Raw genomic sequence first — 26,609 nt, 5'->3', positions numbered from 1 at the left:
ATTTTTCCACATAGATCTCAGTTTCTCAAGGTCGGAGTACTGGAAAAACATTTTTTTTTTTTTTCCACCCAGCTCGAATTACTAGGTAACCTTGAGAAACTGACATCTGTGAAAAATCCCCAGATTTCCCTTTAAGTCTTAAGAGCAGTCCTATCATATTTAAGTTTAAATTTGAGTACGTGCCCAGCAATGGAAATTACATCTGGGACATTTGCTCTTAAGACATGACTCCATCATGTCCATCTTTCAAATTAGGGCTTGTAAAAATTAAACTGAGAAACATAAACTGGAAGTAGTCAGACACTTTGTCGCTAACGGTCTTATGACTTCAATGTATGTACAGTCAACTTTAAAAGCAATACTTAATAGGGGTGTCACAATCTGTTTTAAATCGAAAATAAATCAATCGAAATGTCAAAACAATGTCAATCTTCAAAATCAAAGGCAGAATCAACAAAGCAGCCACACTTCCCATGTCATGTCCAGCACGCATGCCAAGAGGGAAAAAAACATGCGCTTTGATTTGTGCCATGTCAACATTATCTCGTCAAACTTTGAGCTTCAGCCACTTAAAAAGCCCATCAACCGAACTTGAACACGGTCCTGCTTCTCTGAAATCACAGGCGTGGAAATATTTTGAGAATCATGACTCCTGTCGGTTAACACTAACTTAGGCAACTCAACGTTGCAACTGATGTTCTAGATAAAGTCCAGAATTACTTCAGGCATAAAATACACGTTAAGGCGAGACATATCAGGTGAAAACATTCGAGATTTTGGGTAATTTGCTACCTTAGCATGTATTCTTTCACAGTACTAGGACAAAAAAGATTTACACATTTAGGTGTCTATTAGGTCTGTTTGCCCAATAATAAAAATTTTAACACATGCATAAATCTTTTACAATATTTGACGCCATTCTCAGATACCTGCGAGTTTCCGTTATGATTGAAATAAATATAGTGGTGCATCCCTCCTGCGCTCAGTTTCAACATAGCATCAATATGACGTTCGCATGGAGGAGATGTGATGCACAACAAATTACCCAAGGGATATACAAGTTCATTGAGATGGATATGCTGCCCTTAAGTAGCCTATTGTCTTCAAGAATTTATACATTTATTGGAACAGCATATCACACTCACGACGTAACCTACTATCACCAGACTGGTAGAATATCACTAACAGCTCCTGCTTTTCTTTGTAGTGAGATTCTACCAGTCTTGTAGATAACAATACAGGATGCACCGCTATATTTGTTTAAGTGGTACATTGTTTGCAATATCGTGTATAAAAGTACAACACGGCCATAACTCAGTGTTTGCAGTGAACTAAGTCACTTTTCAAATCAAAATGGTCCCACGCCACACTTCACTGTGACCTCTTCATGATTGCTACTGGAAATCAAAACGGAAACTCGCAAGTAACTGCTTCAACACACACTACGCAATGCAACCTACAATAGTTTAATCGATTATAAATGTATGTGATCGATCAATCCTCGATTGTCGATTAATTATGCCCATCCCTAGTTAATGTCTGTTTATGTTTTGATGTCTGCGTGTGCAGCGCTTTGGGTTTGCACTTAGTGGATACAAAAATACGCTTTATAAATAAATGTGACGTGACTTGACTTAACTCAGGCATGCAAACTGGTCAGGGGTGAAAAAGGTGAGACTCTTCTCCGACCCCCAGACACCCCCCCCCCCCGCGAAAAAAAAAGATCTTCCAAAGTCTGAGGGACCCGCTTTCTTTTCTGATGATTTCATAGGCCTAATGGACACAGGGACACTTCACCGATTAGCATTAAGCGTTGTATCTTTAGAAAACTAGTCATGTTTTTGAATGGTCATGCATTATTCCCTCATTTTGCCTTGAGATGGGAGAAATACTGATTTCAATGTTGGACATCCTGCTTTCAATGATGTAAAAATCATCATTTTACATCATTGAAAGCAGGAAGTCCTATTCATGGGTTTCACTGAAATCCGTATTTCTCCCATCTCAAGGCAAAATGAGGGAATGATGCACGACCATTCAAAAACATGACTGGTTTTCTAAAGATACAAAGCTGCTAATCGGTGAAGTGTCCCTTTAAACTATAAGTCTGAATATTTGTTGGACCAAACCAGGTAATCAATAAACTTGCTTGAGACACGCTATTTCAAACTAGGCCTAATATTATTATATAAAATAGGGTAGATAGGCTTTATTTTTTCAAATTGTTTTTAAATGTTTTAATATGCAGCCTAGGCTACTTGTGGTTTATATTGTGCTAGATAGATAGATAGATAGATAGATACTTTATTGATCCCCAAGGGGAAATTCAAGATGTGTGTTTCACCAACCAATAAAGTTATGTGAACTGTCTTCATATTACATGTTAAACTGTAGGCTACCTGTAGGCACAGACTAGGCTACTGATCAGGGTCCTGTAACTCGACAATCAAATGTAAATTTACGTTACGCATGGCTTACGAACTCGTAATGATCCGGGTGTAACTGAAACTTGTCGCACACACTCAAACGGTTACGTGCGTTACGTGTGGTCTGAAGCAGTCGCAACTTTTTTTTTGGCTACGTTACTAGGCCTATAGCGAATCATTTGAGTTGCAGATCTTTTGCGTAGGCTTTGCGTAAGGTCTATGCGCAGTGTGCTTCGAGTAACAGGGCCCACGTTTCTTAAAGACAGCATTAGCATGTCAATCAACTACGTCTCCGGACAAAACAAACCAGACCAGTTTATGAGCATTTAATTCAACTGTCACATTAGCCTTTGATATACTGATAAAGTCTGCCTATTTGCTTCACCTTTTGCCGATCTAGATGGTTCAAACTGCACGTATTCTTCATCAAAATAACTCGTTATGTCTACATTTTTGTCTAATTTCGCTGACTTTCATAACATTAGAAGAAAACAACCTTGCCCGTTGCTTCACTCAGCGTCTTTCTCTAATAGAAGTTGAAAGTTTCAACTAGTCCACCTGTGAAATCCCTCGGCATCTCTCCTCCATCTGTCCAGAATCACTATTCCACCTGAGACGCATCTATCTGCGCTCACAACTATATTGGCGTGCGCGTTCTGTTCGTTGCGTCTTTGTCAACAATTAGCTTCCACTAATGTTTATTAAACGCATAAGGGCTACATTCACGCATCCCTTGCTGATCAGACACGTTTTAAATGCGGCTCTGGAAACACCTCAAATGCGTTAGCGTCTGCGCATGATTTTTAAACTCAGTTGTAAATTCAATTCACCTTGACCCCCCCCCCCCCTAAATATTTTCTCATCGGATCTGCACGAATCATGTAAGTCACCTATTTTTGATTCAAAACGGCGAATTTCGCCGAAAGGTGAGGAGTTTGCATGCCTGTTAACTAAACGGCTCTGGGCATTCGTAAACCACGTCTCAAATACGAGCAAATTAATGTCTGGCTCCCAGACCGCATCTCAATCGAGATAAGGTCTGGTGTTAGCCAGGCTAGCACTTTACAGCACTAGTTGAGGAAAAGTTAACACGCTGTGGAGGGAAGTCTCCATAGATAAATGTAATTTGTATCACATTTTGTGTTTTACCACACTGTAAAATGTAATAGCCAACTTCACTTAAAATAAATAGTGACCATAACTAGTTGCTCTATGATAGCCAGGCTAGCACTTTACAGCACTAGTTGAGAAAAAGTTAACACGCTGTGGAGGGAAGTCTCCATAGATAAATGTAATTTGTATCACATTTTGTGTTTGCCAAGAAACATGTTCGCTTTTCGTACGTAAGCTCCAGGCCACAGTGAGATCATTGTGGGGAGCTCAGACACTAGGATCTTCGGGGCTGACCTAGGCTGGGTGAACCCTGCCTGACCTGCTGGCGAATTTGGATTTTGCCCAGCAGCTCAGGCTGGAAACCTGCACATCCATCTCCCCTGCTTCCTGTCCACAACCTTTGGGTCCAATCACAATCTAGCTTATTATATCAAAATGACGCACAGTTGGTCTGATTGGTTGAAGGACTATCCAAGGGTATGGAGTAATTTGAACGATGCCCATTGATTATGCCTCTTGTGCAGTAGAAATAAAGCACAGACTCCCCATACTGATGTAGCCTGGTAGTAAACCAGACCCTGGAATCTTTCAGATTAGGGGTCTGGCCACGAATTATGAAAATGGCCCAACTCGAGGGGCGGCAGTAAGCATGCATTTGAAAAACTCACTGCACACAATTGTATAACACTACGACCAAAAACGAAAGTTATAGCGCTGTCAGTTTAGCTTGCCCCTGGCCTACCTATATCAGATCCACCGATTTGATTGATTACCTTAGATGGTTGTGGTTAACGTAACGTGCATCACTGCTCGTGCCCAGAGTATTTTGCGGACACAACACTGGATTTCCAGGGTAATACTGATGTTCAATCTTAAAAGACTGAATTTAGTATGGTGATAGCCAGACTAGGGCTAACCCACTTCACTTCTAAATTTTTTCAGCCACCAGTCACGTTAGCTGGTGGGCTAAAAAGTTATTTTTTGATCCCTGGTTATAAAAACATATGATGGGAAATGTTGCTCCATAACTTGTCTTTTTTATAGAGCTCAAGACATTCAGGACAGGTAATCATTATCAAACAAAAACAACTTGAACAAGAATGTCATAGTAATGAGCAACCTTTAAAAGCACTAATCATTCTAGTAAACAAAATAATTACAAAAACATTATTGTGTGCGGTGAGCAGACATTAGCAAATATTCATACACAATTGATTACTAAATGTGCCCGTTGTAATTTAAAAAGAATTAAATGCTTTGAATATCTTACCACAGGTGTGAGTCGGACTTCCAACACCTCCTTCAGTTTGTCTTTTTTCCCCTCACTGGTGCGTGAAGAGGTACGAGATGAGGATTGGCGCGAAGTTCTGGCTGGTGAGCGAGAGCGGCTACGACGCCGTCCTGGAGAGCGAGAGCGAGAACGAGAACGTCCAGATTGCTGCCGGAACGAGGTGTAGCTCTACACAACAGATGAAGTGAATCAATTACACACTATTAGCTTGCAAACATTTTGTTTTTGATTCTGACAGTAGGTCATGACCAAAACCTCAGTTAATCATATACCTTGATATCACTCTCCTTCAGCTCCAACTCTGTGCCATCTTTGTAGATGACTGTGTACAGCTGACCATCGTCGTCATGGCTCAGTACCTTCACCTCATAGTAAAGACTACTGCCAGGCCAACGACCCATCACAGTGTCCCCACTCTGAAATTTGCTTGGCATCCTTACCTGTTGGGTCAAAGACAGCAAGGGGTTATCAAGCATCAATCAATGAAATCAATCAAATCCCTGTATCACGTGCCATTCTCACATTCTGACAGGGCTGCATTAGTAGCCTGGGTTATGGGTGTCACGCATAGGGTTGCAAAGGGGCGGAAAATTTCCGGTAAATTTCCGGAAACTTTCTGGAAATTTCCCATGGGAAGTTAAGCTGGGGAATTTTGGAAATATTCAAAATGGGAAACTTTTATGGAATTACAGGAAATTAGGGAATTAATGGGAATTTACGGGAATTTTGTTTTTTACTAGCAGTTTATATTAGCTAGCCAAGACTGCCGTGAACACTGACGTATTGTAACAAAAATGTTTAATGAATTCATTTTAATCCTCGGTTGGACAAAAAATGCCGATATTACATACATGTATGACCCCAAACCTCACAGATTGTGATTATTTTAAAAGTGCCAAGCTAAACAGACCAGTAATATAACCATATGATAATTAACCATCCCATTAGAGCTTATGCAAAATTACGTTCTTCCATTTACAGTGATGACAGGCCAAGAACTGGGCGACTCTGTTCGCAAACTTCCCCCAGTTTCGCACCAGTTATTCCCACGAGATAACATTTGCAATGACGTTTTCACCGGGAAAATTAGGTTTCCTATATGTCTAGTAGCTTATGTTGATTGTTGTGTGCATGCAATTGACCTGTGTGCAGGGTAGAAATTCAACTGAATTTGCATTAAATCAGGTTGTTTTAACTAACATTATGCTGAGAGATGGGTTTTTTTCCAACTACATTAAGGTCTCTGTTATATACTAACTTGCCAGATACAATATTTCCAGTTTATTCCCATTAATTCCCGTTAATTCCCGTATATTCCCGTTAATTCCCATGGAAAGTTTCCAACTTTGAAAATTCCCGAAATTTTGCAACCCTAGTCACGCATGCACACTGTGCCATCTTTCTTTTGTTTAATGTTCAATATTTTTCACATTATGTAATGTGTTCCATGTTTAAATCAGGGGTCATGTTGGGGTTTTCTCTCCCTGCCCTGTCATTCAACTTACTCTACTTCCCTCTCCCCCTCTGCCTTTTCCCTCTATAATAATTTATATCACCATTGATATGCTTATTAATACCAACCATCATGACTTATAGTAACACTAACCCACTTTATTTCTCTTCCCTTTCCCCTATACCTCACCTACGAGGTAAACCATTACCAGTCATCAGCCATCTTTGTGCCTGGCCCTCATCACACCTGAAGTCCCATTCCTATGACTGCCCTACCATCGCCTGCTGTGGTTCCCTGCCCGGATTCCTGGCGCACGCATCCAAGCGACCCATTACTTTCCGAAATTACTAATGGACAATTTATTCCCTACACTGAACTATTTGAACTTTCTGATAATAAAAATGACTTTACTCTACTGTAACTGACCCTAGGCAGATGGGTTGGGCCCTTGAGTCGTGGATCTGTCCGAGGTTTCTTCCTATAGTATCTCCAATTCCAGGGAGTTTTTCCTTACCCCTGTTACTCATGGGCTCTCTCTGACTGTTTTAACACTCTGTAAAGCGCCATGAGACATGTGTAATGTTTTGGCGCTCTATAAGTGAAATTAAATTGAAATTGAAATTGAAATGTTCGCAAATATTTTCCACCATTGATGTTTCTTGTTTTGTGAAATTATTTCATTTAATAATTTTTGGACAACATAGTTAAAGGCACCCATAATCTTAACCTTACCATAACATTTCCAAAATCATTCTGATGGAACGTGCATTCCCTCTATAACAGAGATGTTCAACACCTTGAACGAATTGATACCTATGCCCTTTGGTGTTGCCCAGTTAGTCAAAGCAGCAGCTGTGCTGTTACGTGCCAGAGGTTATAACCAAGCCACACTAAGGGGGTCCGGGGGTCCCTCCATTAATTATTTTTGCATCAATGTCAGTAGGAAGAATGCTAGCAGATATAGGCTATTCGTATCTCTAAATTGGGCTATTTGGAATCTGGTAATAATTAAGGAACCATGATGGTGGGATACACTATGGCTAAGAAATGTACAAAATATTTAGTTACTTCACTTTAGATAGAATACATTACAATTTATTGCCCAAAGTTTAAGACCATTCAGAAATGTGTTGCAATTTCAAAACCGGAAGTAAAGATTCATATCTTTCATAATCATTAATTGAGTAGGCCTACTTGACGATCAATAAAGTAGATCTATCTATCTACTTTGCTCACCATCACAATGGAACTACACTGAAGGTGAAAGTAGCTATCTGCAATATCTGAAACTCAAGTTCTAAGCTTATTTGTGTGGTGAACCATTTGTTTTCTCAGTGGATGCATGAAACAGTAAAAAAAAAAAAATTAAGATGCATGCATTGTGTGAAGCTTCTTTTTCTCGTTTTGGCAATAAGCCGTACAACGTATTGTCCACTGGTCATAATCGGAAAGTAAGTCCCTGGAAAATAAGTCCCAACCCTATCTGTCAACAGTGACCTTAGAAAATAAGGCCGATTTCCCAGAGAGGGTGAATGTGACAGACACGAAGCGGATTGACATGGCAAGTCCGTTTAACATGACAGACTGGAGTTCTATTCTTATTTGATACTGGCTCAAGCAGTGCCTGCTAGAGATGCGCGGATAGCGGTAACAGCCGCGGACTCCGCGGATCGGGCGGATGACGAAAAAATAATATTTTAATTAGATTCGGGCGGGTGGCGGATGAAACGATCAAATGAAAAAAGTAGCCTATATAAGCTACATTGTTAAATATTGTTACTTACATCCGATAAAAACGTGCACACTTTTCAAATTCTCATCAGGCAGTAATTTGGGCCAGTTTGTCTACGTAGTGCATGCTGCTTTGTTTACCATCAGAGATGGCAACGCCGCCAGTGAATGTACGTGACAAACTCAAAGGTAACAACAAGTTTAAATTAAGTTGCCTATGGTAGCCTATGTTGTTTTCATCTGCAGTGTGCAATAAGAAAGTAGAAGTTTATTTCTTGTATGTAGCCTAAGGCCTGCGGATATAGATTGCACTGTCTGCCTGGAAAAAACGTGCACTTGTGCAGTCAAACGAGAGTCTTCAGAACAGGCTCGTCGTCACCCTGACAAGCTAGTGCATAGAGTTAATTGGCCTGTAATGCAAATGGCTTGTTATTCTATTCAGACTTTCTTTTTGTTTAAAAAATAAAGTGTAATAGGCATTAATTAGACTAAATAGCTGCATCTTAGAATAGGCAAGAGCTTTCTCGTGTCGCAACAGCGCCTTGGATCACCCATAGACCTTAAACAAATAGCGGATGGCGGGCAGGTGCGGTTCTGAAAAGACGCAGTGCGGATGGATGGCGGACGGATGATGAGTTGTATGATGCGGTTGCGGAAAGAATATAATAGTCCATCCACGCATCTCTAGTACCTGCCATAATTCATCCACCACAAAGTTGCCATTGGTGCTTAGAAGGTGCTAATTTCGAACTGGAGTATTTTGTAAAATCTAAGTACGCACCATTAGGATGAATGAGTCTAGAACATAATATCACGCATAATTTGGCATTTCAAGTATTGGTGTAGGTTATATAGCATCATCTAATATGTATAACACTATTTTTTGAATAGTCAATTTCAGGTGGATACAAAAAGGGCAATCATGTCTTTTGGTGTCATTTACAAAAGAAATCCATTCTACAATGCCACCCTGGAGAAAATACAATCTAATACATGGTATTCAAGTCACCAAAAACCTACTGCAGCAGAAATGCTTAGTGTTGTTAGTCCTGTAGGTCTGTCCTCTTAGAAGTACTTCTAGGTTTATTGGTCTAAAAGTAGTAACAATGGCCACACACACACACACACACACACACACGCACACGCACGACACAAAGCCTCTGTGATGTCAGCGAAATTCAAAGGGATGAGCTGGGCTCCTGACAAAACTGCTGACAGACCTAACAAGCAGTGTCCTATGAGTAATTTCAAACTACTTAGTTGTCCAAAACCAGTGTTCCAAAACCTTTGAGAGCACATAACCCTAAGCATTACCTCAAAAAAGCACTTCCATTTCACCTGAGGTTTGCCCCATCATCAGAGCAACCTTTACTTACTATGCCATGTTAGGATATGTTAATTGAATCCACTTATTATATTCAATCAAACCGTAAACATGAGTACACAATAAAATCAAAACTCAACAATTAATGTGACCCTCTTTCGAACAAAGCATGCAAGTCTGTTTCTCAGTCAAAACTATGCAGTAATTTGTGTTCAAGTTAAAACAAACTAAACCAATACCATATTATTGCCTGTGTATTAGGCACATAAAAAATATTTTTGGTTCCGGTTGCCGACCGACCCTGTCAATTTATGTGCGACATGAGTTGGAGAAAAAAAAAAAATCTTAGCCACTTAGCAATGCTGCATGGTTGATTGTTCAAAAAGACAGTCATTGCAGTTAGGGATGGGCATTCGATTACATTTTCTTAGTCGATCGTCAGGAGAATTAACGATCAACTATTGATTAATCATTAATATTAATATAAAAAATATTACATAAATATATGGCCGTGTTGTACTTCGCTTTGGACAAAGGCGCCTGCTAAATAGCATAACCATAATCATACACGTTATAGTTTAATCGATTACAAATGTGTAATCAACGAAATTCTTAATGATCAATCCTCGAGCGTCAGATTAATTATCTATCCCTAGTTAGTCACTTAGAAAGGCACTGATGACTGTGCTCCAAACTCACCAGGTGGCAAGAGCATATAATATGCACAGAAGCACATACAGTACAGGACTACTGATGTGAAGGAGAATAACTATTGAAACCATATTACATTCAAGCAATCATCTTCAATTTTAATCTTTTACAATGATGGATGTGTAATGGCTCATCAATTTGTCCATGCTACACTAGTACGCCAACCAAAATCGTGCGGATAGGATTTAAAACTTTTGAGAACACACAGTACTTCAAGACGTCAAAAAATGCCATTGCAGGTTCGTATCTGCTGCTGGCAAAGTTGACAGAACCGACAGCTGGACAAACCTTGCCAGCGATGTGGTATCCACCGCGATCAGCAATTTGGTTCGCTTGTCAGTGGAATCATGTCTTTATTTCAGCTTAAATATTCAGCTTTTAAAAACAGCATTGCGAACTCTCATGCACTTGGTGTGACTCACGCTTTCAGCCAGGGATGTAACGATTACCGGTGTGACGGTAAACCATGATAAAAATGTTGACGATAACAATTACCGTGTTCATTTCGAATATCATTATTATCACGGTTGATACTACGGTGTGGTAACCGCGTGTTTAATTCCTCCCAGCTTCATCTGAGCCTGCTTTTGACACAAGCTGAAGGCTACTATGAAACAAGACTTTACCTTCCTAATTCTGTTGTCTAATTGATGGATTTAACCATGATTCGGATAAGGCTACACCTGCTTTTAAAGGGCGCAACATTTTCACCGTGCGCTGTATCATGTAGCCACTCTGCGTCTTTTTATGTAGGCCTACACGTTCACATTAAATCTAGGCTATTCCACTAACGTTATCAGGAGAATGCCGTGAAGTTTATTGGGTATATTTTAAGCCAAGTAGGTTGAAATTTGTCTCTACGTTCCCCCTTAGCTGTCTCGTCCGGTGTGTTTGCGTCGCCAACGTTACCGCTAGCTGTTTCGTCTAACTCCTGTGTAGTGTCGACGTCAACGTTAGCTTGTGTCTCGTCCTGTGTATCACTGCTACATATGTCACTGCTATTACCGCCGTGGGTTGGAGGAGTTTTCCTCTTAGTGGCCGGGGAAACTTCTGCCTTCCGCACAGCGGTCCATGTTTGCGTGTTACATAGTAGATGAATGTGCGCGCGCGCCTGTGAACTGCATGTGTGTCTGCTGTTTGTTTGTTTGTGAGTTTATTTAGTCGGCTATGGGGGGAGAGGTGGGTCAATCAGTAATAGGAGGGCTAACATTGAGAACAGAAGGTAGCATTCACACTGATCCATTATTAGATTGACGTTGTCAAGGCACTTGTGTGCGGGAATCTCCCGCATAAGAATCAAGGGTGCAGGAAATTAAAAAAAATTGCGGGATACCCGCAATCCCGCTCCCAAATTCAGGCCCTGGTTGCATGTTTCCCTGAATTGCCCTGAGCCATCCTGCAAGCTTTGCCACTAATATTTTTAGCCATTCCTCTAAATGATATTTAACTTCAATAAAAGGTGTTCTTGCACAGTATGGTGTGAGATTTATTTGTTCAGGAGGTTGGGGTCAGGGGTCACTCTGGGGTTGGGGGTGTTGGTTGGTTGGTTTGGTCTCCCTCACCGTCTTGTAAACTGCCTAGCTCTGCAGGTTATGCTTGTTACAGGCATTTTAAGACTAGGTTCTCATTATTTCGTACGGTCACCATTTTAGGGTGTTTTTTGTACATTTTCAAATACCCCGTACCCTCCTTTGGCGTCGGGGCGCCTAAAGAGAACCAGTTTTATCTATCAACATCTATCAATCAGTACCCCTATCTATGGGAATGAGTCAAGCCAAGTGTAAGCTTGTAGGGAGAGACAGTGCAATGCTGCACAAGTTCTCATACTTTAAGGCGAAAATGCAGAACTAGAATGGTGGTCTATGGTGCTATTTGACTTCATTAATGTACCAGGTTGTGACAAAGAATATTTAATGGACATATCACTATAGTTATCAATTCTACCCAAACATAACTGCTGTCTCACTTCTTTAGGATTAGAGGTTAGTAACTAGTTAGTAGTAATAACTTTGTAATAGTCATATGGCAAAGGTATGTTTTTCCCCATCCAAGCAGTGGGGTGCTCGGGTATAGGCAGCCAACAGAAGTAGAGCCCGACCGATATGGGATTTTGAGGACCGATACCGATATCGATATTTGAGAGTTTTAATAGCCGATAACCGATGTATCGGCCGATAATCATTTTTAACCAGCATAATTTAAAAACGTTCTCCTATAAAATGTTGATCAAGTTGGGGCGTTATCTGTTTAAATAGGCCTAACCATCTGGTTTCCTAATAAAACATTCTTATAATTTTTTTTTTTTATTAAATAAGTAGTGTGGTCTTTTCACCTTTGATAACCACCATTGCACAAAATATTATTTTTACTTTACCTTTAACCTTTGTAAACCATGCTTGGTGTAAACACCTTCGTTGAAATGCAAAACAATTTGAAGACTAGAACAAAAGAGTAGGCCTATGTGAGTGTATGGGAATTAAGGTTAGCTCTGAAGACTGGTTTCATGCTCACATTTATTTTGTGTGCCGTCTTCGTGAGCTTAATGTAACAGTTTACACTCACTGACAGCACTGACAGGACCACCATGGACAGTCTGAGCGATCTTTGTGAACAAGTCAACAGCAGCTTAATAGTTTTAGCAAACAGAGTGTTTTTAAGGATGCATCATAGCCTACTACTTCCACCGGCTAGGTTCCACTAGCTAAATCAAAGATCCTTCATTACTCCGCTTTAACTCTCTCTGGATAAATGTTGGCGCTGCCTGTAGTTAACTAATTTAGCTCCCCTTATGATCATAAAATGAACGGGATGACGGTCGGTAAGAGACAATTACAGTGCTGCTATCAATATCCTCAGTATAACCACGTTTATGTTTTACAAATACAACAACATTCAAATTAGCCTCCAGCACTCAACCAATGCTAACGTTCAATTTGTTTTAGCTTTGGACTTATCATTGGGACCAGTGGCTCTAAGATTAACGTTAGTCTACAGCAGTAAAAATCAAGCATGTCCGATAAACATTCTTGCATTTATTTAGGCTTTTAGAAGAAATGAGAATTACATTTCACGTGAAATCATCCTACCATGTACACACAAACCACTTCAGAAAACTATGACACGCAAACTGCAATTTGTTGTCGTTGTTTAGGAAGTAGAACTAAGTAGTCAAGCAGAGTGCGTGTCTTGTAGTAAGAAGATGCACCCTCTGGTGGAATACCACGTAATCACAACACTAGACATGTGAATGGAGGATCAATATTCAGGTTTCCTTTATTTAATAAAAAAATATTTGTCGGCCCTTATAAAATATTTATCGGCCGATACCGATAATTTTGAAAATGCCTAATATCGGCCGATAATATCGGTCGGGCTCTAAACAGAAGGCACATGAAGGATGGCATGCTTGTCCCCCAGCTTTTAACCAAAGAGGTACAGGTGAGGTGCTTAGAGCTGATGATTTGTGGATGTGAAGAAAGTGGAAGTCAGTGCAGTGCAGGCAGTGTCGATGTCCCTGACCAGGACTCAGACTGAGCACATGGACATGGTCCCTGGGTACCTTCTGTTGGCTGCCTACCTGAGCACCACTGATTGGATGCACTGTAAAACCCAGGAAGTTAACTTAACTCAAATAATTTGAGGAAACCGGATGCCTTGAACCATTTGAGTTTGGTAACTCATTTAATCTAAGTGCAAATAAGTAATTTGGCTGAGTTATTTGTATAGTATTTCGTGTTGGGATAACTTTAACGAGTAAACTATACTCATTTTATTCACCTAATTTCAACTTGAGGAAAATACAGTCATGGCTCAAAGTGTCAACCCATGCTAAAGTTCACTAAAATAAGAGGAATATAAAATCATCTTTTGGGAATCGATCTTAATGCCTTAAGTAATACAATTAGGAAATATCCAACCTTTATGGACACCAACTTTCTTTGTGAATGAATAATGTATCATAAATAAATCAGGGTTAAAATAGGGGTGCTAATACTTATGACCCCAGAATTAAGGAAGAACATTTATTCATTTATGATACATTATTCATCCACAAAGAAAATTGGTGTCCTTAAAGGTTGGATATATCCTCATTGTATTGTACTTAAACGCATTAAGATTAATTTCCAAAAGATGATTTTATATCCCTCTTTTATTCACCTTTAGCATGGGGTGCCAACACTTTCAGCCATGACTGTATGCTTGCCACTCATTTCAATGAAGTAATCATGGCAAGAATTATGTTCAAGAAGACTAAATGGCTGACCACACATTACATTTCCCAGAATGCCACTGTCCATACTATTCTTAACACATGATCACATATTAATCTGGACTTAAATTGAATCTTAAATGCAATAAGTAGTTAAACTATATTTAAGGCTATACTAATAGCTGTCATGTTATTGTGCTATTTACATTGACACCACATACCATCAAGCAGATGACTATCCATAACAGACTTGGCCAGTGGGCTGATGTTAAAATCTTAGATCATGTGTAACGCTTCTGACAGATGCAACTGTAATCTGAATGCAGTATATCATGAAGGTCAGTACTGCCATGGTGAATATAAATATTACGCTTAACAATTACCATCATTCTGCAGTAATCCTATTCATTTCATGGAAATTTGAGCCTATAACAAATCCTGAAAAAGATCGTTTTCTCCCTTTTTTGGTCAAAAACAAGTGTCTTTAGCAAAACTAACCCATGTTATACTGACGATTACTAAAGAACGGAAAACGATAGAAACAAACCGTTTTTTCCTGGTGAAAGAAGAGAGTCTACTCTTTCATTTGGTACCTTCGGTGTTTACATGGTCATAAAGCTCACCGTTCAGTGGATCTTGGAAAAACAGTCAAAATGCTGTAAAACGTCTGGCAGTATGGAGCGCTCTGCACTGAAAATGGCTGGCAGCCAATGAGTTAACATAATACATTTTTTTTTATAGGATATTACATTGGTGGGAACATTGAAAAAAAATATTACATTACCCTCCCATAAACTTAATAAATCACAGATTTGGTGAAAAACCGTTTTAGCAGACGTAGTTGTCTGCGAACTCATATCTCTAACCATGTAGTCTGCTGTCAGTGCTTAAAACCGGATACAGTGGCATGCTGCATATGTTTATTCCCTCAATTGTTTTTATTGATAAAGCGTGATATGTGCATTTTTTACACTAACATTTATTTATCCTCACTATAGTTGACAATACCTGAATGAATGATGCATTCTTTCTCATTTTACAGTAACAAAACAATAACCTCCCATATGTGCTTGATCACTGTTTTGATGCAATTGTAACGGTAACACTTTACAATAACTACACACAATTCATCATCTATTAAGCATTTGTTAACTATTAGTTACTGGTTTGTTCATCATTAGTAATTCATTGTTTATGCATAATTTATCATCAGTTAAGCATTTGTTCACAAAGTTATGATTGGTTTGTTCATAGTGAATAAGCCCATTTCTAAAATATGTATAGATTGTTGCTAATACTTAATAGATCATGCAATAACATTTTGTCAACGAAGTACTATTATCATTATTTAACAGTTGTTAAATAATGATTAGTAAGGATATGAATACATGTTTTATAAACCACTTCCTAATACTATAATTCATTATTAACTCAGGAGTTACAAGTGGTTAGTTGATGATATTTTGTGGCCTCATCTGAAGTGAGGACTTTTTATGCCTTGCTAAACATTTGCAAATGAGTTTATACTACATTCACATTAATTAATTAATTAATTAATTAATTAATTAACTCTCATCTGTAAATCATCCATACACAATTATACATGTTTGTTCATATAAACACGCGCATTTATTTTATATTTGTGAATTTATGGTTGCAATAGCAATGGGCAGAAGTAGTGTAGTGGATAAGGCACTGGGCTAGCATGCTATAAGCCCAAGAGGTGGGGGTTCAATCCCCAGGTGCCACCATTGTGGCTTTGCTCTTTAATTTCATTGATAGTGCAAGTCTCTCTGGATGAAAGTGTCTGCTAAATGAATAAATGCTACTGTAACCTTTATAACTAATTTTGAAATGTGTAGCAAGGCATATACAGTCCTCACTTTAGATGAGCTCTCAAATATCATTAAAGGGACACCGATTAGCATTAAGCTTTGTACCTTTAGAAAACCAGTCATGTTTTTGAATGGTCGTGCATCATTCCCTCAGTTTGCCTTGAGATGGGAGAAATACGGATTTCAATGAAACCCATGAACAGGACTTCCGCTTTCAATGATGTAAAATGATGATTTTTACATCATTGAAAGCAGGAAATCCAACATTGAAATCCGTATTCCTCCCATCTAATTTCAAATAGATCCCAGTTAGCGCATTAGCAAGGTTATAGAGTAAAGTAGGCTATACGGTTGATGTTTCATAGCCTTTTCTGTACTGTGAGATTTTGACAAGAGCTACTTGACGGGCTCACGTGAGCTCTCAAACACTGTCCACTAATCTATGGTGTGTGGTGCATCGATTTTTTTTGGCCCGCGCTCTTGGCAGACTTTCATTCTGTCTCAACGTTTTATCGACTAAAAAACCTCAAAAACAGTTCACTATCTAGCCACCGTTTAACATTGTTTTAGATGGGGCGGTAGGGGGGGGGCTATTGAGCTCCTGTCAGCGCATATCCATATTCGTGGACGTGGATATGTTGACGACAAGAGTGAAGACTGAGGAGAAGCGCGGGACGTACCGCATGCAGGAATTAATGTCATGGTACGCACACTTATCAACTTAGATCTAGTCTACCGGTGTGTATGGCTTTAAACAGCGCGTGAGCTTTAACATTATCAAGCTGTAATGCTAGCGTTTTGACAAGCACACCAATTTTGCCCACCGTGCCCATATGAAATAACTCATCTAGGTTTGCTGCCTCCTCCTTTCCGTTTTCGTTCTTTATAAAGAAAATATCTATCCATGATCCTTGAAGTCTCAGTTAGTGAATTAGCTTAACATTGTGTGCTAATAACCAGCAACCACTGAAAGTAAAGCAAATCAACAAGTAGCCTAGCCTGCAACTTTGCGTGTGTGCGCTGTTATTCTCTCACCAGCTCAAACAAAAGGTGTGCGTGCGCGTGTATAGGTCTGCGTTGTTGATTAGTTCAGAAGTTGATTTTGATAACGTGTTTTTTTTACATAATATTGTAAAAAGACTACTGACATGCAGTTAATGGGACACTGCAGAGTTAGGCCAACTTGTTTAGGCTACACAGGGGAAATTATCCCTCGTTAGTAGGTAGCCTGATATGGAGTGTGTGTCGGCTATGGCCGTAGTCTCACCTGCAGGCACCCCTGAAGCTAGCTAATCTGAATAGTCCAATTGTCATTTCTCAATCAAATCTATTTGTTTTAAATGTAATATCTGGATTATGTGTATTAATGTTGTACACATTGCATTTGCATTAACAGTGCAAACAATCACAGTAAAGAGTATTTGCATTACAAGCACACAGTGCAAAGACAATCACAGTAAAGAGTACTGTTTGTAGCCTATTTCTTAAAACAGTCTAGGCTATTTTTTATAGATGTTAATTTTGCATATATGCAATACATTTCATTTTAATGGTCCACGACTTGAACATTTACTTTTGGCCCGCGACTCTCCTCCCTGATTCATTTTGGCCCTTGATGGGGAAGTATTTGGGCACCCCTGATCTAGTGTTTATGTTGGCTAACTGTATCTGGATGTGGTGCTATCATAGCAAGAAGTTAGATATGGCGCATGACGTGCTGTGACGCATCGTATTTAAAAATAAAAAAAAACGCCATTTAAATGAAGCACCGAAATGAGTCACCGAAATTCACGTTGTTATTCGGTATGGTTACTACCGTTTGCGTCGGCACCGGTTCCATACTAGAACCGTGTTTCGGTGCCCAACCCTAGTGATAACAGCACTAACATAGGGCAGCTAGATCGTGCTGTTAGCATTACTGTATTAAGCACCCATAAGTATTATGGGCTTTGCCAAGCTATTTGGTGACTTTATTTGTAGCATAGTGAAAACATAACCCATCAGAATATGAAATGTGACTCTCCACAGCAAAACCAGTCACTTGTCGAAACAGGCATTTCTGAGAAAAATGACCATTTATGTTACTTGTGCTAAAATCGTGGAATTTTTGTTGTGTGTTTTGAAACAGTGAGAGGTCTACACTGTACCGCCGTGAATTCATTTCGCTGAAAAACGTACCTATTCTAGTCTAAAAGCGTGAGTTTCTTGAGGGGAGAAATTCAATTCCAGCAGGAAGTTAGAGGCGTCTCGTTTTTGCTGCTCTATTCCAGTATTTACGGTAAATGCACTCATTGACGACCACCAAGCTATCCGCGTGCTGTTCCGTTGTAAATACAAGTAAGTACCGTAAATCTTAAAGTAGCGGCGACCTTACAAAGCGTTCGTGAGTGTTGAGCCGACAGTTAACTTCAGAGGCAGATTTCTCCGTTCTCTCTTGCCATGACAGGATGAACTCACCTCCTTTGAATGTTTATATTTCAGTAATATGACGTTCAATTCATTAGATATAGGTATCGTTTTGAAGGTTGATTATGCCCCTTCGTGAAAACGTAATAACTATAATTTTGAAAATTTGAACAATGTGACTGATTTCGCCGTGGAAGGTCACAAATAAGCTTAATAACTTTAGCTGCCATACACTGTTAGCTACACACTACTATCCTAGCAACATTTATCCTAGCACTAAACTCGTTGAACTCTGCATTTTATGGATGGCGTGCAAACTGCCCAAATCTAGAACAAACCATAAATTTACTTCGAAGTGAGGAGGGCTAGTTCACAGCATAACATTTGTCATCAATAAATTGCACTTCATGCAAAATTAGGGGCCAATACCGCCTTCACATTGGCACTGTATATGGCAGCAAAACGTCCATTCATTTCCAATGTAGATTCACAGACCGTATTGAAATGTGTCTAAACTGACAGAAATGAGGGTGGTAAAAAAAAATAATAATAATGTCTGTTAGTGATGCATTTTTGAAAATGCATTTAAAGAGTAACTTCACCCCATAACTCCACCCACTTCACATTTCTGAAAAAGGCTTTCAAAATGGGCAGGACGTTCTGAAATTTGGAACGGAGTGCAGCCCTGCTGCAGCCAATCAACCATGGTGATTTCGTGTCAATCTGGGAATGAGTGCATGGCTTATCACAGGTAGGCTAATCAGGGCAGCAGGTGTTGGGGCGTTTCATTCCTAATTTGTAATGACCCGGTGACGTAGTGTTGGACGAGAAGTGCAGGACAACGTCAGCATTCCAATAATATTTTAGACCAACATGCCATGGCATGTTTCAACCTGTAGAGGGCGCGGAGTAGGGATGGCGAAAACTAAAAATGTTCTTGACCGACCACCGAGGCTCATTAGCCGGTTGAAACCGGTAAACAGATTCGTTTCAAATAAATTATGCTATTTGAAATAACAGCCACGCAATTTCCCAACTCTCATCTCTCTGTCCCACGCTCATACACAGCCCCGGCGCCGCCCTTTCACTCACGTCACTTTTTAAAATCCTACAGTGCCAAAATGAGTCCTGCAAACCAAGGAGCTTGTAAGTGGAGGACAAATGGTTCCTTTGCTCCGAAAATGGTTTGGGTACATACAAGGTGATCGCGTTGCAAATAAAGGCGTTAGTCTAGCGTTATTAGAAGCTCATTTGAAGCTGAAATGGCCGCGGCTCACTTATGAAAATGACAGCTCCGAAGAGACGCAGCTTAGTTTGAGGAAGTGCTAACAATAATAACGAAATATGATCATTACCTTATCTGTTACCATTGATGACCCTTCCTGAAATGATGATAAGATGTGTTTCCAAATCTAAGCCCATCTTATGCGGAAAGTTGCCTAGACTGCAATACGATAAAACCAATGGATAAAACAGCGCACTTCCAGATTGCAAAAGACGCACCGGCCACCGCTGTGACCTCGTGCCAAATGTTTTTATTGGTTTATTACGTAGCCTAGCCTACAAGCAGGCGTTATGAAAAATTGAGTGTGAGGGATAATTTGTTAACTTCACGCAAAAAAGATCTTCTTGGAATGAGATGGCTAGCTGTAGTAGCGTTTAGTCCACTGTCTTTAGCCTAATTTTTTTTTTTTTTTTAACCGACTAGCGACAACTTTGGTTGGCTAACGTGGATACGGTCAACCATCGGTCAAACAGTCACCGGTTAACATCCCTAGCGCGGAGAGCAATATCTCCAATACAAAATCATACGAAATGTTACTTTTGTCAATATTAACCCTGGAAATAGTGTAGGTCACCACTTATGAATAATTTCAATCAATCAACAGCCCAAAAAAAAAAATTTAGGGTGCAGTTACCCTTTAAAAAAAATAAATAAATGCAATAACAGGCGCTGGGCAGATCCAAACCAACAATCTGACCGTCGCTATGGTGCTGATAAACAAACGGAATAATAATCTTCTAATTATATTATCTATGCTTTTGAACTATACAGTTTATAACAGAAGTCATCAAAAGGGACATGCATACTACATAGTGGTGCACAAGCCAATATTGTGACACATAACATTTGTTTTTTTTTTAAAAAAAAGGTAAAATAATTACTTTCAAACAAAGCTTTTTGTCATGTCACTGCCTTACATAGTTTCCGAACATTATTAGGACAGTTAAACTAACATTAGGATTACCGTAAAAATCCAAACAATAGCCCGGGCTTTTATTTTGCCAAATCGCCAAAATGCACCGGCGTGTATTTGAGACAGGCGTCTATATGAGACAGGCGTTTAATTTAGTGGTGTTAGTTGAGTGTAGGTTTATTGTAGGATTAGAAATAACTACACAATAGCATAAGCAGACAGAAAGCATGACAACAGGAGGTTACCACATTATAGTAGGGTAGGCTACTTTATTTAGCCTATAATTCGAATGTGTTTCACAAATCAGATCATATTAGAACTAGCCTACTAGGCTATGTCTTAAATTATTGGCAGCTTAAAATAACGAAACGATGTGACAGCGGGCTGAACAATTCAAGTTACCATCGAGCCTGTGAACTTGTTGCCCCTGATAATACATCAACAATAAAGAATGAATGCTACCCTGTAAAACAACTGCAATCGTGTGATTAAAAATTATCCTATTAATCGCCATCACCGTGATCCTCAACTAGGCTACAAGTTGATTTGCGAATTCCTCCTCCTCGTCGCTCTCCTCCACTTGCCTGCATTGCTTGCGCAGCTCCCGACCAGATGCGCAGGGCTCTCCCTCTTTGGAGACAGTTACAGCTCAGCCTTTACGCACCCTCTTTGGATCAACCGAGAAATATCTTGCCGATGCTTCTCCCGAATTTTGTTAGGCAAATTTGACAACTGTTAGCTTAAATGTCATTTAAATCAAGTCTTTTTCTTTTCCGCCATGGTATTGAGAGAAACGCGGAGAAACGTGGAGAAACGAGAGAAAGTGAAACTAAACAAAGAAAGTTTGTGATAGAATATGTTGTCTAGTGCGCAAATTTAACAAAATGGCATTAATTAAATAATGCAGGACATAGACCAATGTCGAAAAAAGTTAAGAATTTGGAACTCTATAGCTGTCTTTCACCTCCGCAGTCATGCATAAATATAGTGTGCGCAATCTGTACCATCGATGATCACCACCACCAGACGATCTGACGGGTATAAGAAGAATAAATACAACTCGAAACTAAAAAAAACAGACCAGGCTTCTGTTGGAGACCGGCCTATAACCCCAAATCTGTAGTCACACCGGGCGTTTAAAAGAGACATGCGTCTATTTGGGACTCGGCTATTGTTTGAAGTTTTACGGTAGTTTAAAATATATATATCAATATGTATACTTAGATATTACTGTCGCAAGTTTGCCTCCCAAACTCAAAATGCTTCCAACACTTTCAACACTGCAGAACGATGTCAACAGAACGATGTCAACATTGCTAATATCAGAGCTGATTTCAAGTGCCAGTGTCAACGCCGCGACAAGAGGACAGACAAGTTCTCTTTTGTGCAGATAGATCTGCTCTGCCACATACGCCTAGCACACAACATTGCATTTACATCAAAATCAGATGGGCACAGAAGGAAAACTAGAAAAGCACTCAGAGCGCAGACCTCCTGTATTGTTCTTCCTAGGTTGTCATACATTTGAACCTAAACTATTCCAATCGCCACCATGTGGCCATACCATGCCATTACACCATTAAGCGAAACACATAAACGGCTCCGGAATCCCGACGGTGTTACGCATCACTCCCAAAATTAAAGTTTCTTCCTTGGGTCATGTCTGACCTGCCCTGAAAATGTCATCGAAATCCATCCATTAGTTTTTTAGTTATCTTGCTAAAAAACAGAAACAGACAGACAGACAAACAAACAAACAAGACAAACAAACATATGCCGGTCCCCGATGAAAACATAACCTCCTTGGCGGAGGTAATAACATGCAAAGAGCATCAGTGGCCTGCATGCCAATCAACAGCAACTCCCAGAGCATGACACTGTAGACTTTCGTCTTGCCTTTGATGTTCTCAGTGTAGGGCTTTGACTTTTGGCCAAAAATCGTATTCGAAGTTTGTTTGGTTATTAATATCAAACTTCGAATGTATTCGAATATTTGTTAATAATATTTTGACCATTATTTATGCTATTGGAAAAACACGCAGCATTCATTAAGCTGAATTTCCTTTTCCTGCTCTCCCTCCGTCTCTCTCTCTCTCACACAAACATACACACACACACACACACGTACACAGCCCCTCCACTCCGTGCAGACCGCGTCTGTCTCCATGAAAACAAGATCCCTGGAAGCTGCACCGACATAACGCTGTTCAGGTGGAGGCACTATGCATACAACTTTACCAAACAGTATAGCCTATAAGTAGCCTAAACTCATTCTCCATGGCCCGCTTTCTCTAATGGACACCCGTCCCTCGACATGCATCCTAAACATTCACAATCGTGAAAGCAATGACGCATAGAAGACAACAAGCTAAATTATCCGGTTAGCATGATTAGCATGCTGCACAGATTAAAACTCTTGCATTCAAGTTGATTGACCATCTCAATACCAATGTCTTCCAACTCCAAGACTCAATGAGGAAGTTACTATTAGCTTACCTTGAAACGTACACACACGTGGGGAAACTGAATAGGCTAGTCAAACCACTTGCTAACATCACCTACAGGAGCCGAGATGAGTAAGCCTAATAGCCTTGCTAATGAGCTCATGATTCACAACTTTACCAGATGTGAGAAAGCCGCTGAATCTGAAAACAACGTTTGCATGCAAACACATGTACAAAAAAAATAATGTTCATAACAGGTTCGAATATTAAGAGCTGCCTAAAATTCGTTCGAATATCATATATTTTTCAAAAATTCGAATTATATTCGAATAACGAAGTTCGGAGTCAAAGCCCTATCTCAGTGTAATTGATAAGTATGTTGCAGGTTAAACATTGCACATGGTTCCTATTTTTACCAATGAAAGAATCACTGGAGAATTGTGTCAAGACTATCTTGTATAGAATCAAAGTAAAGCACTCCCCAACATTACAAATTCTCAAATTAACAGTCATGTGGCTCTTAATGAAAACATATTTTGGTCTTTGGTATCTATGGCTCTATAGCTATAGCTATAGCTATATATACATATATATCAGGGATGGAAATTAGCCACCCGCCACCCGCCAAATGCGTGCAATTTTGCGTGCTGGCGGGTGAAATATGTCAACACACCCGCCACTGTGGCGGGTAAGCACAGCTACTTCTACTTTAAGTTGTTTATTTCATCAGAATATTAACAGTCGCCACAGATAAGAACACACGCCTTGTATCAATATCCTCAACATCGATAGATAGCATGGACATGACGATCACAACAAACACTCTGGGACGGATAGAAGGTTGGCTCTCATCATTGCGTCAGTATCCATAAGAGCCTAGCCTACGCTTCCAGTTAAGGTGGCAGCTAGATAGCCTACAACCATTCACTGTATAAATTTACAACGAGGCTACCGGTTAATACGTTTAGGTAGGAAATACATTGGATTATATACCAAACTCCGAGTCATGGTACCTAAGTTAAGCACCCAGCCAATTACACATGACCAAGGAAAAAATGATCGGGACAACTCACAAATCCATATCACAGTAGCCTAACCTACCTAAATCATAGAAGTTAACATTGCAAGACACTTATCTTTTCTATGACGCCAGAAATATTTTCCTTGCCCTCTTAGTTTTTTGAACATTCATGTTATTTAATGAAAACATGTATCCTTGAACTACGCGTGACTTAAAACCGGATGAAACCTAATTATGTTCACTTCTTAAAGTGACAGGCACTCAAATAGAACTACACACCACCCCTGTAATATCATTAAAGACAAGTGTAATCAATATGAAGAAGCCTATTCAAATTACTGAATATTCTGAGTAATTATGCAGATCCTAAAATGCTATAAATTGTTAAAATATATAAATTGTATGAATTCAAATATGAAATAGAAACAAGACAAGCCATCTTCTGTGTGTGTGGAGGGTTGAGCAGAGACTAGGATTCCCACTGTCTGAATGATCTGTATCCCGCTTAAGGCAATAAGGTTTTGCCTATATTTTTGTAATGTAATAGACACGGTCACACTTTTTAAAAACTATTTCAGCTTGTGTAGGCCTATCGGTGCTTTCTTAACATATTGAACACAATACCACGATAATACCAAAAACAGGGATAATTTTGGTCACTATAACCATGGGGCTACATTTTCATACCGTTACATCTCTACTTGGCAGTATAATGTATGGAACGGTTGAATATATTTTGGCAGGTAAAAATTTTGAATGGCTGGTAGATTTTAAAATCTACCTGCCACAGTGGCAGATGGACAAAAAAGTTAATATAACACTGCCACTGATCAAGTGCAATGATATACTCAACGTTGGATGGTTTTAACAAGTCAGCTGTTCTCGTGTTCCCGTGTTAAAGTTAGTTTTGTTAGTTCCTTCTCCTTTAACTGAGGCCATGCAAGAAAACGTAATGGAGGGAAAACGTCATACGTTCAAATGTACAAAGTTAACAAACAATAAACAAGCAGGTAATACGCTCCTCACATTAACGAACACGGGACAACATGAGGTTCGAACAGTAACGTTAACGTAACTCAATGAATTAATTTCTGATTGAATAGCCCGTTAAGTTAGCGGTTAGTTTGCTTAAAAAGCCTGTAACGTAAACGCTTATCTAGAGTTTTAGTTTGATTGCTGGTTAATGCAAAGTAAAGTGTTTATCCTCACTAACTGGAATGTCAATTAAATAATGAAGATACAACCGTGTGTTTTCCGCGCCCCACACTGCCAACCATTAGAACTACGTTAGTAGATCTAGCAGTAAGTTAAGCAAGCAGTAACGTTAACGTAGCTGCTATGGTTCTGACATGACAAATGGCGCAGACAATTAATCTTTGCTAACGTTAGCAAATGTAAGTTGAAGGTAACGTTCCACTTTAGAAATTACGTTAACGTTACTGCTAGGAAGACTAAGGAAAATAACTAACTAAGTAAGATGCAAACCATGCTTATCATTAGCGAATATGATTATCCACGCAGCTTTGATAACATTTTCTTCGGTAACGTTAACTAGTGCTACACGTTTACGTTAGGTCAAAATAGTTGGTTGTTAAAACGTTGCCGTTGTACATTTGACACAAATGTGTAGAACATCGTCTCTTATTGTTAAGTTAGCCTGTTTATACCAAAAAGCATGATGAAGAGTGCTATACAACAACCAGTCCCTTTTGTGACCATGATCGTAATCCACGACATTTATTTGCTGCTCTAGCGTTACGCTAACGTCAACTCCCATGTTAACGCTAACAACATGGAGAAGAAATATTCGTGTTACTGTTAACGTAAAACCACCGTCGCTTTCAGTTTTAACAACAATGATATATACATGTTGGACAATTCAACGTGTTCACTAAACAAACATTAATGTGCTTACCTGATGTACACTCTGTAGCTGTAAATAAGTAGAGGGGAAAACGTAACCTTTACACGACAGATTTCATACTCTTATCTTCAATACAACTAACGGTAACGTTCCCCCTTGACAGGGTAAACCTAAACCTACCGGGTTCTGTGATGGCGCGAAGCTCTTTGATTGGCCCTGATACTGGTCATTTTAAATTATGTTTATTCCCTGATTGGTCTATATAGGATTCCAGCTGAGCCGTGATTGGTCTTTATGGGGTGACATCAGGTGAAATACGTCAACGCGTCCGCCATATGTCCGCCATGTTCCTGATGGCCCGTCTCGCAGGGTGCATCTCAACCTCTCTCCTCGATTCTCGGTCCTCCAGGCTCGTTCCCACTGATCTTTAACTAACACTGGATTGACTATCCCATTGTTGCCGCCCCATCATTCTTAATCTAGAGAAGTGGGAACGAGGACCGAGGAAGGAGGGAGGATGTATAAAATGAGGAATGAGAGGCAGTCGCTGGAGTAACTGGTAGGCAGTGTTTTGAGAGGGAA

General features: G+C 39.6%; 1 protein-coding gene across 1 annotated transcript in view; it reads right to left on the bottom strand.

The window, feature by feature from the left end:
• Positions 1-26,229, bottom strand: part of lbr (lamin B receptor) — a gene marked incomplete in the record, with an annotated part of 40,253 nt that extends 14,024 nt beyond the window's left edge. Inside the window, 3 exon segments of the mRNA XM_062550923.1 lie at positions 4,810-4,998; positions 5,103-5,270; positions 26,079-26,229. Of these exon segments, the coding sequence (XP_062406907.1) occupies positions 4,810-4,998; positions 5,103-5,264 (351 nt within the window).
• Between the last annotated feature and the right edge of the window lie 380 nt (positions 26,230-26,609).

The sequence above is a fragment of the Sardina pilchardus genome, chromosome 12 (assembly GCF_963854185.1).
Source record: "Sardina pilchardus chromosome 12, fSarPil1.1, whole genome shotgun sequence".
Taxonomy (NCBI): Eukaryota; Metazoa; Chordata; class Actinopteri; order Clupeiformes; family Clupeidae; genus Sardina; species Sardina pilchardus.
Note: the sequence above shows the minus strand (reverse complement) of the source record. Positions and strands in the feature narration are given on the sequence as shown.